Consider the following 17,186-nt stretch of genomic DNA (forward strand, 5'->3'; position numbering starts at 1 on the left):
CAAGGCACGGGAGAAGCAGGAGACAACCAGCCGCCAAGGCCAGCGAGAGAACACCCCCCACGCAGGCAGGGACGAAGGGACGTCCTGCACCGAGGGGCCCAGAGAAAAGTTGCTTTTGCATAACATTGCGAAACAAAACGCCAGATGTCTTAAATTATACACATATATAATACTCATATGTTTAATGAGCCGACAATCCTTCAAGCGGTGCGGCTTCATAGCTTACCAAAGTCGTACTAAAACATTTTGATATATTTTTGAGCGCCGTGTGTAATGTTCTATATCTTTAATGGAACATTTAAAATGTTGGTGTTGTTTACTTGAATCATATTGCAATCATACTGCAGTCTACACGGATTTCTTATGTTTGACTACCATCTACTGGTCACCATATAACAAATAACATAGCTTCGAGGTGAGTAAGCTCAACCAAACTTATTCCTTACATTAGGCGCACCGGGTTATAAGGCGCACTGTCGAGTTTTGAGAAAAAAAATAAAAATGTAAGTGCGCCTTATAGTCCGGAAAATACGGTAATATTATCTAAGACATACTTCTATCGCCCTGTTATCGCACTGTCAAACAAGTATTCAAAAGGTCACACCAGACACGAGTGCGGACATCTAATTAACTGATAGCAGGATTCTGGGGTGCTGTGGTGTACACGTGATTTTAGGTTTGTGCGAAATGCACAGATGCACGGAAGCAGGATCTCCATCCATCCATCCATTGTCTACCGCTTGTCCCTCTCGGGGTGGCGGGGGGTGCTGGAGCCTATCGCAGCTGCACTCGGGCGGAAGGCGGGGTACACCCTGGACAAGGAACAATGAAATCAACTTCATCATCAGGCATAAACGGTGTTTTGGGTGATAGGCATGGTAAAGGCCGCTGTTTTTTTTTACGAAATGAGGAAAAAGACGATTGCACAGATTTTCTCCGAGCTCATTTATGTTACTGGGTGGAAATAATATATCATTTTGCTGCTGCTTCATTTGGCTCCAGCTTGCAGAAATGATAAGCGAATCACACAGCTGTATCGTGAACATGTGTGTCTAGCATGTATTACTCTTGTTGGGAGGGCTTTCCTTTGGATTCTCAAACTGCACTATTACTATTGGATACTGACACTCAGCATCAAGGGTTGGAATTGGGGGTTAAATCACCAAAAATGATTCCCGGGCGCGGCCACCGCTGCTGCTCACTGCTCCCCTCACCTCCCAGGGGGCGGATTAAGGGTGATGGGTCAAATGCAGAGGATAATTTCGCCACACCTAGTGTGTGTGTGACAATCATTGGTACTTTAACTTTAACTTTTAACTAGTGGTACGCCAAATAATCACTTGATTACATATTCAAACACAGTGTTACTGTTCAAACTGTGTGTAATGTTACAGTTGCCAAAAACATTAAATATACTACCTCTGCCTTGATTTTCAAGAACATTTAGGCCTACTACGCTACTGTATTTGAATGTTGGTCATCATGTTGATACTTGGAGAGCCAAGTGTTTTCTGAGGTGGTACTTGGTTTGATTGATTGAGACTTTTATTAGTAGACTGCACAGTACAGTACATATTCCGTACAATTGACCACTAAATGGTAACACCCGGATAAGTTTTTCAACTTGTTTAAGTCGGGGTCCACGTTAATCAATTCATGGTATAAATATATACTATCAGCATAATACAGTCATCACACAGGTTAATCATCAGAGTATATACATTGAATTATTTACATTATTTACAATCCGGGAGGTGGGATGTGGAGGGGGTTATGGTGGGGGAAGGGGGGGGGGGTTGATATCAGCACTTCAGTCATCAACAATTATATCATCTGAGAAATGGACATTGAAACAGTGTAGGTCTGACTTGGTAGGATATGTACAGCAAGTAGTGGACATAGTGAGCTCAGAAAGCATAAGAACAAGTATATACATTTGATTATTTACATTTGATAAGTCACAGTTTTTTTCATAGTTTGGCCGGGGGTGCGACTTATACTCATGTGCGACTTATTTTTTTGAAATTATTAACACATTACCGTAAAATATCAAATCATATTATTTAGCTCATTCACGTAAGAGACTAGACGTATAAGATTTCATGGGATTTAGCGATTAGGAGTGACAGATTGTTTGGTAAACGTATAGCATGTTCTATATGTTAGTTATTTGAAGGACTCTTACCATAATATGTTACGTTAACATAACAGGCACATTCTCAGTTGGTTATTTATGCGTCATATAACGCACACTTATTCAGCCTGTTGTTCACTATTCTTGATTTATTTTAAATTGCCTTTAAAATGTCTATTCTTGGTGTTGGGTTTTATCAAATAAATTTCCCCAAAAAATGCGACTTATACTCCAGTGCGACTTATAAATGTTTTTTTCCTTCTTTATTATGCATTTTCGGCCGGTGCGACTTATACTCCGGAGCGACTTATACTCGGAAAAATATGGTATTTACAATCCGGGTGGGTGGGATGTGGTGGGGGGAGGGTGTCAGTCTAAGGTTGAAGTTGGTGGAAAAGGTTTGGGAACCACTGTTTTACACAATCACATTTAAGGGTCTTGTCTGCAGCGCAGGGCAGTTGCTAGGAATTCTGGGCCCCCTGAAAGAATATCGGTGTGGGCTCCTTTACCCCATTCATTGCCTGTGTGTGTGGCAGCGTGGGCCCTAGCATTAGAATCGGCTCTTAGAATTGTCATCACCTATTCTGTTTTTTTTCCCTATATATCAAACTCTTATTTACAGACAATGTATCAAGTTTATTTTGTAAGGAATGCATACAGTATAGAATAAAATACAAAAAGATGTTTCCAAAAATGAATAGCAGACATTTGACCGGCGCAGATAAAACTGGCAGGATATTCTATGGATTTATCACCTGGATAAATAACAGCATGCCGAGGGAGAAAATATACAGTACAGAATACTCGCAGAATGTGATTTATTCTGCATGTATTTTTCTCTTAAATGCCTCTTCTGAATGCCTGTGGTAGCTTTGCAAGGATTTCTTCTGACTTGAGGCATGCAGAGCAATTAGAAATTCCTCCAAAATACTTTGGGGGAAAACAAAGTGCAAGGACGTACAGAAAAGTTACTTCAGCCAAGAAGAGTATCTAGTCCTTACCATTTGTTTGTTGTTAGGAATAAATAAATATATATATATATATATATATATATATATATATATATATATATATATATATATATATATATATATATATATATATATATATATATATATATATATATATATATATATATATATATATATATATATGTACAAACCCCGTTTCCATATGAGTTGGGAAATTGTGTTAGATGTAAATATAAACGGAATACAATGATTTGCAAATAATTTTCAACCCATATTCAGTTGAATATGCTACAAAAACAACATATTTGGTGTTCAAACTGATAAACATTTTTTTTGTTGCAAATAATCATTAACTTTAGAATTTGATGCCAGCAACACGTGACAAAGAAGTTGGGAAAGGTGGCAATAAATACTGATAAAGTTGAGGAATGCTCATCAAACACTTATTTGGAACATCCCACAGGTGTGCAGACTAATTGGGAACAGGTGGGTGCCATGATTGGGTATAAAAACAGATTCCCAAAAAATGCTCAGTCTTTCACAAGAAAGGATGGGGCGAGGTACACCCCTTTGTCCACAACTGTGTGAGCAAATAGTCAAACAGTTTAAGAACAACGTTTCTCAAAGTGCAATTGCAAGAAATTTAGGGATTTCAACATCTAGGGTCCATAACATCATCAAAAGGTTCAGAGAATCTGGAGAAATCACTCCACGTAAGCGGCATGGCCGGAAACCAACATTGAATGACCGTGACCTTCGATCCCTCAGACGGCACTGTATCAAAAACCGACATCAATCTCTAAAGGATATCACCACATGGGCTCAGGAACACTTCAGAAAACCACTGTCACTAAATACAGATGGTCGCTACATCTGTAAGTGCAAGTTAAAGCTCTACTATACAAAGTGAAAGCCATTTATCAACGACATCCAGAAACGCCACCGGCTTCTCTGGGCCCGAGATCATCTAAGATGGACTCATGCAAAGTGGAAAAGTGTTCTGTGGTCTGACGAGTCCACATTTCAAATTGTTTTTGGAAATATTTGACATCGTGTCATCCGGACCAAAGGGGAAGCGAACCATCCAGACTGTTATCGACGCAAAGTTGAAAAGCCAGCATCTGTGATGGTATGGGGGAGCATTAGTGCCCAAGGCATGGGTAACTTACACATCTGTGAAGGCACCATTAATGCTGAAAGGTACATACAGGTTTTGGAACAACATATGCTGCCATCCAAGCGCCGTCTTTTTCATGGACGCCCCTGCTTATTTCAGCAAGACAATGCCAAGCCACAACAGCAACAACAGCGTGGCTTCGTAAAAAAAGAGTGCGGGTACTTGCCTGGCCCGCCTGCAGTCCAGACCTGTCTCCCATCGAAAATGTGTGGCGCATTATGAAGCGTAAAATACGACAGCGGAGACCCCGGACTGTTGAACGACTGAAGCTCTACATAAAACAAGCATGGGAAATAATTCCACTTTCAAAGCTTCAACAATTAGTTTCCTCAGTTCCCAATCGTTTATTGAGTGGTGTTAAAAGAAAAGGTGATGTAACACAGTGGTGAACATGCCCTTTCCCAACTACTTTGGCACGTGTTGCAGCCATGAAATTCTAAGTTAATTATTACTTGCAAAAAACAAATAAAGTTTATGAGTTTGAACATCAAATATCTTGTCTTTGTAGTGCATTCAACTGAATATGGGTTGAAAATGATTTGCAAATCATTGTATACCGTTTATATTTACATCTAACACGATTTCCAAACTCATATGGAAACAGGGTTTGTATCTCTCTATCTATCTATCTATCCATCTATCTATCTATCTATCTATCTATCTATCTATCTATCTATCTATCTATCTATCTATCTATCTATCTATCTATCTATCTATCTATCTATCTATCTATCTATCTATCTATCTATCTATCTATCTATCTATCTATAAACTAGAGCAGGCCCTGCATGAATCCACTGCGCATGCATTGAATATTTGATGTTTCTGCAGCTGCAAACAAGATTGCCTAAAGCAGGGGTCACCAACCTTTTTGAAACCAAGAGCTACTTCTTGGGTATTGATTAATACGAAGGGCTACCAGTTTGATACACACTTAAATAAATTGCCAGAAATAGCCAATTTGCTCAATTTACCTTTAACTCTATGTTATTATTAATAATTAATGATATTTACACTTAATTGAACGGTTTAAAAGAGGAGAAAACACGAAAAAATTGACAATTACATTTTTAAACAGAGTTTATCTTCAATTTCGACTCTTTAAAATTCAAAATTCAACCGAAAAAAAAGAAGAGAAAAACTAGCTAATTCGAATCTTTTTGAAAAAATTAAAAAAAGAATTTATGGAACATCATTAGTAATTTTTCCTGATTAAGATTAATTCTAGAATTTTGATGACATGTTTTAAATAGGTTAAAAAACAATTTACACTTTATTAGAATATATAACAAATTGGACCAAGCTATATTTCTAACAAAGACAAATCATTATTTCTTCTAGATTTTCCAGAACACAAATTTTAAAAGAAATTCAAAAGACTTTGAAATACAATTTAAATTTGATTTAACAGATTTTCTAGATTTGCCAGAATATTTTTTTTGAATTTTAATCATAATAAGTTTAAATAAATATTTCACAAATATTCTTCGTCGAAAAAACAGAAGCTAAAATGAAGAATTAAATTAAAATGTATTTATTATTCTTTACAATAAAAAAAAAAAATACTTGAACATTGATTTACATTGTCAGGAAAGAAGAGGAAGGAATTTAAAAAGTAAAAAGGTATATGTGTTTAAAAATCAGCTCACTGGTAAGTGCTGCTATTTGAGCTATTTTTAGAACAGGCCAGCGGGCTACTCATCTGGTCCTTACGGGCGACCTGGTGCCCGCGGGCACCGCGTTGGTGACCCCTGGCCTAAATGATTTCTACGGAAATAAAAAGTCATTTCTGAAGGGAAAAAAATACAAATCTGGCACCTGCATCAACCGTGCTCCAAATTAGATGATCATTTTGTTTATAGTCTGCATTATGTTTTATAGTCTACATCAGGGCTCACCAACCTTTTTGAAACCAAGAGCTACTTCTTGGGTAGTGATCAATGCGAAGGGCTACCAGTTTGATACACACTTAAATAAATTGCCAGAAATAGCCAATTTGCTCAATTTACCTTTAACTTTATGTTATTATTAATAATTAATGATATTTACACTTAATTGAACGGTTTAAAAGAGGAGAAAACACACAAAAAATGACAATTACATTTTGAAACATAGTTTATCTTCAATTTCGACTCTTTAAAATTCAAAATTCAACCAAAATAAAGAAGAGAAAAACTTTAAAAAATAATTTATGGAACATCATTAGTAATTTTTCCTGATTAAGATTAATTTTAGAATTTTGATGACATGTTTTAAATAGGTTAAAATCCAATCTACACTTTGTTAGAATTTATAACAAATTGGACCAAGCTATATTTCTAACAAAGACAAATCATTATTTCTTCTAGATTTTCCAGAACAAAAATTTTAAAAGAAATTCAAAAGACTTTGAAATAAGATTTAAATTTGATTCTACAGATTTTCTAGATTTTCCAGAATAATTTTTTAAAATTTTAATCATAATAAGTTTGAAGAAATATTTCACAAATATTCTTCGTCGAAAAAACAGAAGCTAAAATGAAGAATTAAATTAAAATGTATTTATTATTCTTTAAAATAAAAAATATATATTTACTTGAACATTGATTTAAATTGTCAGGAAAGAAGAGGAAGGAATTTAAAAAGTAAAAAGGTATATGTGTTTAAAAATCCTAAAATCATTTTTAAGGTTGTATTTTTTCTCTAAAATTGTCTTTTTGAAAGTTATAAGAAGCAAAGTAAAAAAAAATTATGAATTTATTTAAACAAGTGAAGACCAAGTCTTTAAAATATTTTCTTGGATTTTCAAATTCTATTTGAGTTTTGTCTCTCTTAGAATTAAAAATGTCGGGCAAAGCGAGACCAGCTTGCTAGTAAATAAATCAAATGTAAAAAATAGAGGCAGCTCACTGGTAAGTGCTGCTATTTGAGCTATTTTTAGAACATGCCAGCGGGCTACTCATCTGTTCCTTACGGGCGACCTGGTGCCCGCGGGCACCGCGTTGGTGACCCCTGGCCTAAATGATTTCCACGGAAATAAAAAAGTCATTTCTGAAGGGAAAAAAATACAAATCTGGCACCTGCATCAACCGTGCTCCAAATTAGATGATCATTTTGTTTATAGTCTGCATTAAGGATGATGAGTCCAAGGATGCACACGCCAGGACGGTCGCGCACACGCACGCCACACAGACAGCTGTGGAGAGTTGCCTTCGTGGGTGTGGACGCGCTTCAGTCACGAGCCAAGGAAGTGGAACTCATTGTAATTCCCCTTCACTTCCTATGCATCCTTTTCCACGCACCACCTTGGTTTTTTTTTTGGTTTTTTTAAACCACGCAGCTTTCGGGATCCTGAATCCACAACTTTTACGCACGCGTCGACTGGCCGAGCTTAACTCCGTGGGCACTCTCAGTTCAAGCCACGCAGTTCTGCAGGCTCCAAAATAAAAATAAATAAATACAAAAAATACGTGGAATTCAGTGGAGCAGGAGTTGTTGGAGATGAAGACACATTTGAACTTTTTCTGCCGGACTTGGATTGGAATTGCTTACGCTTCAGGTGAGGAGAACTTTTACGCTGAAAGTTTAGCGCGCTAGAGAAAGTTTGACGTGGTGATGCAGCATTTAGCACAAGTGCGTCAAATGGTCTGCTATTTCGTCATTGGATGGATAAATAGACTTAATTGGTCGTCATTTTGGGGATTGCTTGTCACATCCATGTGTAATCCACTTTTGGTGCAGATCCAGGTAAAGGTGCTGATTCTGCATCCCCGCCATTTCTCAGTATTTAAATTGAATGTATGCATATTGTTTACAGTTCAAAATCCAATTTAAATTCCTTTGAGATGCAGATCTGGATAAAGGTGCATATTTCAATCTTTTACCTAATTTGTCTTGGATGAGTAATATATACTGTGGATTTTTACCCCCGGAAGGGACAAGCAGTGGTAAATGGATGGATGGAAGTAAACGAACGATTAAAAAAAATATATACACTACCGTTCAAAAGTTTGGGGTCACCCAAACAATTTTGTGGAATAGCCTTCATTTCTAAGAACAAGAATAGACTGTCGAGTTTCAGGTGAAAGTTATCTTTTTCTGGCCATTTTGAGCGTTTAATTGACCCCACAAATGTGATGCTCCAGAAACTCAATCTGCTCAAAGGAAGGTCAGTTTTGTAGCTTCTGTAACGAGCTAAACTGTTTTCAGATGTGTGAACATGATTGCACAAGGGTTTTCTAATCATCAATTAGCCTTCTGAGCCATTGAGCAAACACATTATACCATTAGAACACTGGAGTGATAGTTGCTGGAAATGGGCCTCTATACACCTATGTAGATATTGCACCAAAAACCAGACATTTGCAGCTAGAATAGTCATTTACCACATTAGCAATGTATAGAGTGTATTTCTTTAAAGTTAAGACTAGTTTAAAGTTATCTTCATTGAAAAGTACAGTGCTTTTCCTTCAACAATAAGGACATTTCTATGTGACCCCATACTTTTGAACAATAGTGTAAAGTAAACAAACAATAACAATGTAAGACAATGTAATGTAGACAATAATGCACAGACGTGAGTAATATCAATCAATCAATCATATCAATCACCGAGGATGTCGTTGTGGCTTGTGCAGCCCTTTGAGACACTTGCGATTTAGGGCTATTATTGTAATTTATTCCATTCAAACTCAATAAACGTTGATTTTATATGTCCCAATATCTTTTAATTATCCTAAATAAGTGGCGACTTGTCCAGGGTGTACCCCGCATGCAGCTGAGATAGGCTCCAGCATCCTCCCCCCGCGCGACCCCGAAAGGGACAAGTGGTAGCAAATGGATGGATGGGAGTAAACAAACAATAAAAATAATAAAGTAAACAAACAATAAAAATGTAAGACAATGTGTTGTAGACAATAATTTGTCTTGGAGAAATACACAGACATGAGTAATATATACTGTGTATTTTTATAAATCATAAAAAAATATCCATGCATCCATCCATCCATTTTCTACCAGCATTTTCTATTCAGTAAATGCAGATTTTTCATGTGTCAATATCTTTTAATTATCCTAAATAAGTGGCAACTTGTCCAGGGTGTACCCCTGCCTTCCGCCCAAATGTAGCTAAGATAGGCTCCAGCAACCCCCCGCGACCCTCCAAAGTGACAAGCGGTAGAAAATGGATGTCCAGGGTGTACACCGCCTTCCGCCCAAATGCAGCTGAGGTAGGCTCCAGCACCCACCCGCGACCCCAAAAGGGAAAAGCGGTCCGGACTATAAGGTGCACTTAAAATCTTTTTTTTTTTCTCAAAACTCAACAGTGCGCCTTTTATGTAAGGAATAAGTTTCATTGAGCTTACCCACCTCAAAGCTATTTTATTTGGTACATGGTGCAATGATAAGTATGACCAGTAGATGGCAGTCAAACATAAGAGATGCACTATGATGGGAATATGACTCAAGTAAACAACACCAACATTGTACTTATATGTTCCATTGAAAATATAGAACATTACGCACGGTGCTCAAAAATATATCAAATTGTTTTAGTATGACTCTGGTAAGCGATGAAGCCACACCGCTTGATGGATGTACTGTGCTTCAACATACGAGTATTATTGTGGTCTGTTTAGAAGGTAATACATATTATCTGGCGTTTTGTTTCGCAATATTATGCAAAATCAACTTTTCTTGCCTTCTGGTACCTGCTGATCTGTATTTGGGATCTGCATGAATCCTGAAAAATTGCGCACATCCGCCTTTGTAGTCCGTACCAACACCGTAGTCGATAAGATTCTCATTTTTCTATATCTTCTTGTTATGTGACATTCATCTTCCGCTGTTGCCATTTCTAATATAAAGTAGTGTAAAGTTCATACTTATATCTATCAGTAAACTTGCCATGAAAGCGCTAAAACATACCGGTGTAGTGAGTTTATATTATTCACCCAAGAAACTTTAGTTATTAGAGAGTTCCGGTCGGACGTTTTTTCACGGGACACATTTCCGGTGTGGTTGTTTCCGGATGAGGAGATGCTGCTCCGTTATTGACTTAAGTAAAGTCTGAATGTTATTAAAACAGTTAGCTCCATCTTTTGACACTTCTTCCACTCCCGTCCTTGCACGCTACACCGCTACAACAAAGATGACGGGGAGAAGACGCTGCCGAAGGTGAGCCACGTACATAAGACCGTCCACAAAATGGCGCATCCGGAAGCGACTGTCAGAAAGCGGCTTGAAGATGATCTGCAAAACATAACCTATGCAACATTTTGACCAAAGAACCACCATTACATGTTATGTAGACCACAAGGAAGTGTTTTCAGTTTAGGAAAATATAATAATAATTAGAGATGTCCGATAATATCGGCCTTCCGATATTATCGGTATCAGTTTTTGTATTATCGGTAGCGTTTTTCATTTATTTATTTTTTTTAAATTTTTTATTAAATCAACATAAAAAACACAAGATACACTTACAATTAGTGCACCAACCCCAAAAAACCTCCCTCCCCCTTTTACACTCATTCACACAAAAGGGTTGTTTCTTTCTGTTATTAATATTCTGGGTCCTACATTATATATCAATATATATCAATACAGTCTGCAAGGTATACAGTCCGTAAGCACACATGATTGTGCGTGCTGCTGGTCTACTAATAGTACTAACCTTTAACAGTTAATTTTACTCATTTTCATTCATTACTAGTTTCTATGTAACTGTTTTTATATTGTTTTACTTTCTTTTTTATTCAAGAAAATGTTTTTAATGTATTTATCTTGTTTTATTTTAATTAATTTTTAAAAAAAGGACCTTATCTTCACTATACCTGGTTGTCCAAATTAGGCATAATAATGTGTTAATTCCACGACTGCATATATCAGTATCGGTTGATATCGGTATTGGTAATTAAGAGTTGGACAATATCGGATATCGGCAAAAAGCCATTATCGGACATCCCTAATAATATTATGACTCCTTTAATGTGCCCTATGATCCGATTATATATAAAAAATATATATAAAAAAATAGACCATTCATCAGTAGTGCGCCTTATAATCCGGTGCGCCCTATGGTCTGGAAATTACGGTATATTTATTATACTGAAAAATACATTGTGAGAATTAGTTTGAATCGGGAATCGATTCTGAATCCAATTGTCGTCCCAGGAAACGGAATCTGATCGAACCGCGAGGCGCCCGAAAATTCCCACCTCGAGTAGATGTAAAGTCAAATGTGTAATATCATAATTGGACTGCTATTTAGCGACACCGTGTGAACGGAACGAGGCTGCATCCGTGTTTATTAATGTGTTTGTTTTTTTTTGTTTTTTTTCAAATCAATAAGGTGTCCCCTTCATGTCCAAGCATGCAACGAGGCACTAGGGGGAGTCATGTATGTTGTTGTCATGTTAATGAAGTGACCTGACTTTACATCACAACTATCATGAGAGTCAGGCTGTGGATGCAGCGTGGGAAGATGAGCTGACTGATGTAGGTCGGAGGAGGCACTTGGGGTCAAAACGTGTCTTATTTTGGTGCAAGGAATGTCACCAACCTGTTTTGTTATTGCATGTGATTTGGCTGCGAAGTGAAGCAGAAACGTAAGTGGCAGAAAGCGTGTGCCCTGCGACCGACCGTGTGTGACGTGGGAGCGCAGCTGAGTGTTTGCAATCTTCCTCAGAGGCGCACCTCATGTGCATGTTCAATTTGTTCATCACTCAGTGGTTTCAGAGGAAAAAGAAGGCAATTTCACCAGATGGCTTCACAAATCATAATCCAGAGACATAATTCCTTAAAAAAAAAGAAAAAAAAAGAAGGCTACTCTTAATGATGACATCTTGCACACAAAAAGGAAGCAACAACTGATTTGCATTGCACTTTGTACAAATCGGGGAAAAAAGGTTGTATGAGTTGGAATTTGACCAAAATGGGTTGGTACAAATATGCCTTAAGGATTGCATAAAACCTTGGAGGTTGAACCATCACATGAGATGAGTGTTGTATTGATGACCAGTACCTCAATTTATAAGCTGGCTCTGTTGTTGTTGTTGTTGTGCTAAACTCAAACCATTTGTATCTCAAGTCTCCCATTGAAATGAATTACAATTAGGGATGTCCGATAATATCGGCCTGCCGATATTATCGGCCGATAAATGCGTTAAAATGTAATATCGGAAATTATTGGTATCGTTTTTTTTATTATCTGTATCGTTTTTTTGTTTTTTTGGTTTTTTTTATTAAATCAACATAAAAAACACATGATACACTTACAATTAGTGCACCAACCCAAAAAGCCTCCCTCCCCCCATTTATTTCTGTTATCAATATGCTGGTTGCTACATTATATATCAATATATATCAGGGGTCACCAACCTTTTTGAAACCAAGAGCTACTTCTTGGGTAGTGATTAATGCGAAGGGCTACCAGTTTGATACACACTTAAATAAATTGCCAGAAATAGCCAATTTGCTCAATTTACCTTTAACTCTATGTTATTATTAATAATTAATGATATTTACACTTAATTGAACGGTTTAAAAGAGGAGAAAACACGAAAAAATTGACAATTAAATTTTTAAACATAGTTTATCTTCAATTTCGACTCTTTAAAATTCAAAATTCAACCGAAAAAAAGAAGAGAAAAACTAGCTAATTCGAATCTTTTTGAAAAAATAAAAAAAATAATTTATGGAACATCATTAGTAATTTTTCCTGATTAAGTTTAATTTTAGAATTTTGATGACATGTAGGTTAAAAATCAATTTACACTTTGTTAGAATATATAACCAATTGGACCAAGCTATATTTCTAACAAAGACAAATCATTATTTCTTCTAGATTTTCCAGAACACAAATTTTAAAAGAAATTCAAAAGACTTTGAAATACAATTTAAATTTGATTTTACAGATTTTCTAGATTTGCCAGAATATTTTTTTTTAATTTTAATCATAATAAGTTTAAAGAAATATTTCACAAATATTCTTCGTCGAAAAAACAGAAGCTAAAATGAAAAATTAAATTAAAATGTATTTATTATTCTTTACAATAAAAAAAAAATTACTTGAAAATTGATTTAAATTGTCAGGAAAGAAAAGGGAGGAATTTAAAAGGTAAAAAGGTATATGTGTTTAAAAATCCTAAAATCATTTTTAAGGTTGTATTTTTTCTCTAAAATTGTCTTTTTGAAAGTTATAAGAAGCAAAGTAAAAAAAATAATGAATTTATTTAAATAAGTGAAGACCAAGTCTTTAAAATATTTTCTTGGATTTTCAAATTCTATTTGAGTTTTGTCTCTCTTAGAATTAAAAATGTCGGGCAAAGCGAGACCAGCTTGCTAGTAAATAAATAAAATGTAAAAAATAGAGGCAGCTCACTGGTAAGTGCTGCTATTTGAGCTATTTTTGAGAACAGGCCAGCGGGCTACTCATCTGGTCCTTACGGGCGACCTGGTGCCCGCGGGCACCGCGTTGGTGACCCCTGATATATATCAATACAGTCTGCAAGGGATACAGTCTGTAAGCACACATGATTGTGCGTGCTGCTGGTCCACTAATAGTACTAACCTTTAACAGTTAATTTTACTCATTTTCATTAATTACTAGTTTCCATGTAACTGTTTTATATTGTTTTACTTTCTTTTTTAATCAAGAAAATGTTTTTTATTTAGTTATCTTATTTTATTATTATTTTTTTTAAAGTACCTTATCTTCACCATACATGGTTGTCCAAATTAGGCATAATAATGTGTTAATTCCACGACTGCATATATCGGTTGATATCGGTATCGGTTGATATCGGTATCGGTAATTAAAGAGTTGGACAATATCGGAATATCGGATATCGGCAAAAAGCCATTATCGGACATCCCTAATTACAATCAATTCAATTGGTGCTTGGCCTCCAAAAAAACAGTACGACTTTAACATGTACCTTGCCTTTTAAAAAGAAAAATTAACTTTTTGCTAAGAAATGTTGTATAAAAATTATATAATAGAATGTCCTACGATCAATCACAGTAGTTTTATGGAGTAACGTGTAGGGATGATGTTTGATAAGAAATTATCGAGTTCGAGCCTATTATCGAATCCTCTTATCGTGTCCAGATAGGTTGTTGTACATGGAAAAAAACACACAATATTTGGTTTAACAAAAGCTCACTTTTATTATATAAGAACAAAATAAAATCTAATAAATAAATAAATATTGACTGTTACCCCCCTAAAAAAATAAAATAAAATAAATAAATATTGACTAAGTGGTATTTTTAAGAAAAACAAATATATACAGTAACACAAAAACAACCTGTCTCTGTGATCACTGTAGGTGTATAAATAATAATATAGTGTTAAATAAAATCAGTCCCTTGGGCACAAAACTGAAAATAATACGGCTCTACAAAAAGTGCTTCTTCTGCTGCTATTTGACATAACTGTTTGTTATGATGCTTTGACATTTTTGCACTTTATTTCTTTATTGAAAGAACATTCTATGAAGAGAAATGTTGTTTGCAAATGTGGTTACAATGCTAAAAAATGAAAAGTTAAAGCTAAAAAAAGACATGCACTTTATTGAGTTAACATTATTTCTTTATAGGGGGAAAGATGTGATGTTATGAGCTAGGAATATAACAACTACACTACCCAGCATGCAACGGGAGCGACGAGCATGCGCGGTAGCCCCGAAAAGTGTTGTTGCATGTCGTCACCCGGCAGCTAAGAATGAGGTAATGAACACGCTGCATTATTTATAATTAGACAGACAACACATATACAGTGTGATTTTGTTTTGTTTACAAGGAAAGAAAAACAAAAGTTAAAAAAGGGAGATGTGTTGTATATATATGTATGTGCTGCGGTTGCTTTAAGAACGTTGCGACAGCTGCCGTAAAGGAGGTGCGTTGCTAGCCTGGTTGCTATGTTTCCGGGTGGTCGTAAAAGTGTTGGTCATGTGTTTGTACCCTGCTCAAATCTCTCAGTAAAGTTATTCATTGGATTATACCCTTTTTTTTAAACTTTATTACACCTTGGAGCGCTTTTTCCCGTCCATTGTTTTCCTGCTTTCCCTGTCTGCGCCTAATGACTGAGCTACGTGACGTCCTTTCTTGTGATGTCTCACGGGGCATTTCTGGTCGGGACGGGATTGGTCCCAGGGATTCGAATAAAGAACCAACTCTTTTTCTTTACTATAGTGGTCTCGATAACGGGTACCGGTTCTCAAAAAGGGATTCGAGTCCGAGGACTCGGTTCTTTTCTTGTCGAACAACCGGGAAAACCGGTTTCGAGTATCATCCCTAGTAACGTGATACCAGTATTTACCTGCTTCTCCATCAAACAGACCATCAGCAGCTTTTCCATATTTTCATGGATGAATGTCCGGCATTTAGGTATTATTTAACACACTTAGCTGGCATTAGACTCATTCTGCTTCAGTTTGGGGCAGAGTAGCAGTGCCATGCTTGAATTGCTTCACCAAGTTGGCGACACACTCATGTTTTTGATGATTTCTTTTTTTTGAATTCAATGAATATCATCCATTTCTTCTGGTTGGAAAACAAAGTTATGTCGATCGTGAGCTATAAACCAATGCTAGCGAGCATGACTCAATGTTTTGGTTGGGTTTTATGGGGTTCCCTGGTTTTTGATTGATTGATTGAGACATGCACAAAGACATGCACCTGGGGATGGGTTGATTGGCAACACTAAATTGGCCCTAGTGTGTGAATGTGAGTGTGAATGTTGTCTGTCTATCTGTGTTGGCCCTGCGATGAGGTGGCGACTTGTCCAGGGTGTACCCCGCCTTCCGCCCGATTGTAGCTGAGATAGGCTCCAGCGCCCCCCGCGATCCCGAAGGGAATAAGCGGTAGAAAATGGATGGATGGATGATTGAGACTTTTATTAGTAGATTGCACAGTACAGTACATATTCCGTACAATTGACCACTAAATGGTAACACCCGAATACGTTTTTCAACTTGTTCAAGTCGGGTCCACGTTAAACAAATCATGGTATAAATATATACTATCAGCATAATACAGTCATCACACAAGTTAATCATCATCAGAGTATATACATTGAATTATTTACATTATTTACAATCCGAGGGGTGGTATGTGGAGGGGGTTGGGGCGGTGGGGGAGGGGTTAGGTTTGGTTCATATCAGCACTTCAGTCATCAACAATAATATCATCTGGGATATTTGCCGTGCCAATTATTGCTAATGCTAATGCTTGTAAAGCAAATTTTTGCTTGCAACTCAAAGCTCTTATCTCAAAACAGTCATAAGTTGGGGCCCCACGGTATATGTTTTATGTTAGGTTACCTTTTATAAGGGAAGCAAACAGCAAACTCGGCGATAACATTTTTGTTACGTCTTTTTTAAAGCAAAATACACAACCAATGACTACTATATAGTGAATGTTACCAACAGTGATTTGGAAAAACTGATATAAAAAATACCTGTCTATGTTTGTCACAATTAGAAGTTTTGAACTTAGTAAACAAAATGTGTATGAGACAGCAGTGAGTGACAGCCAAACTATTTGCTTGGACGGACGACCAATTCTTATTCAATATAATTAGTAATTAGAGGTGGGAATCTTAGGCCACCTCACGATTTGATTACGAGCTGCGATTCGATTAAAAATCCATTATTGAAACATCTTTAATTTATGTATATTGATGTGGTTTTACTTTTTTTTTTCCGTTTCACTGAATAAGTGTTTATCACTTGCAACTTTAAAAAACAGTGCATTTTTAATTAAAAAAAAACCCAGTTAAATTAATTTCCGCATCGATAAATAAATCTATTATCGATTATTGACATTTATTAATCTATTTTATAATCGTCCATGTCCAAATTGCCATGTATCTAAAAATCGATTATTTCCTCCAACTGTACTAGTGATTGTAAAAAGATAT

At 36.3% G+C, this 17,186-nt stretch overlaps 1 protein-coding gene across 3 annotated transcripts in view; it reads left to right on the top strand.

Moving 5' to 3' along the window:
• Positions 1 to 7,653: 7,653 nt before the first annotated feature.
• The window catches only part of flt4 (fms related receptor tyrosine kinase 4), a 222,213-nt gene continuing 212,680 nt past the window's right edge, over positions 7,654 to 17,186 (top strand). For all 3 annotated transcript variants that reach the window (XM_062045717.1, XM_062045718.1, XM_062045719.1), the window contains exon 1: positions 7,654 to 7,820. In XM_062045717.1, the coding sequence (XP_061901701.1) occupies positions 7,763 to 7,820 (58 nt within the window). In that variant the 5' untranslated portion in view covers positions 7,654 to 7,762. The remainder of the gene's footprint in view (positions 7,821 to 17,186) is intronic.

This window comes from Entelurus aequoreus, linkage group LG04, assembly GCF_033978785.1.
Source record: "Entelurus aequoreus isolate RoL-2023_Sb linkage group LG04, RoL_Eaeq_v1.1, whole genome shotgun sequence".
NCBI lineage: Eukaryota > Metazoa > Chordata > Actinopteri > Syngnathiformes > Syngnathidae > Entelurus > Entelurus aequoreus.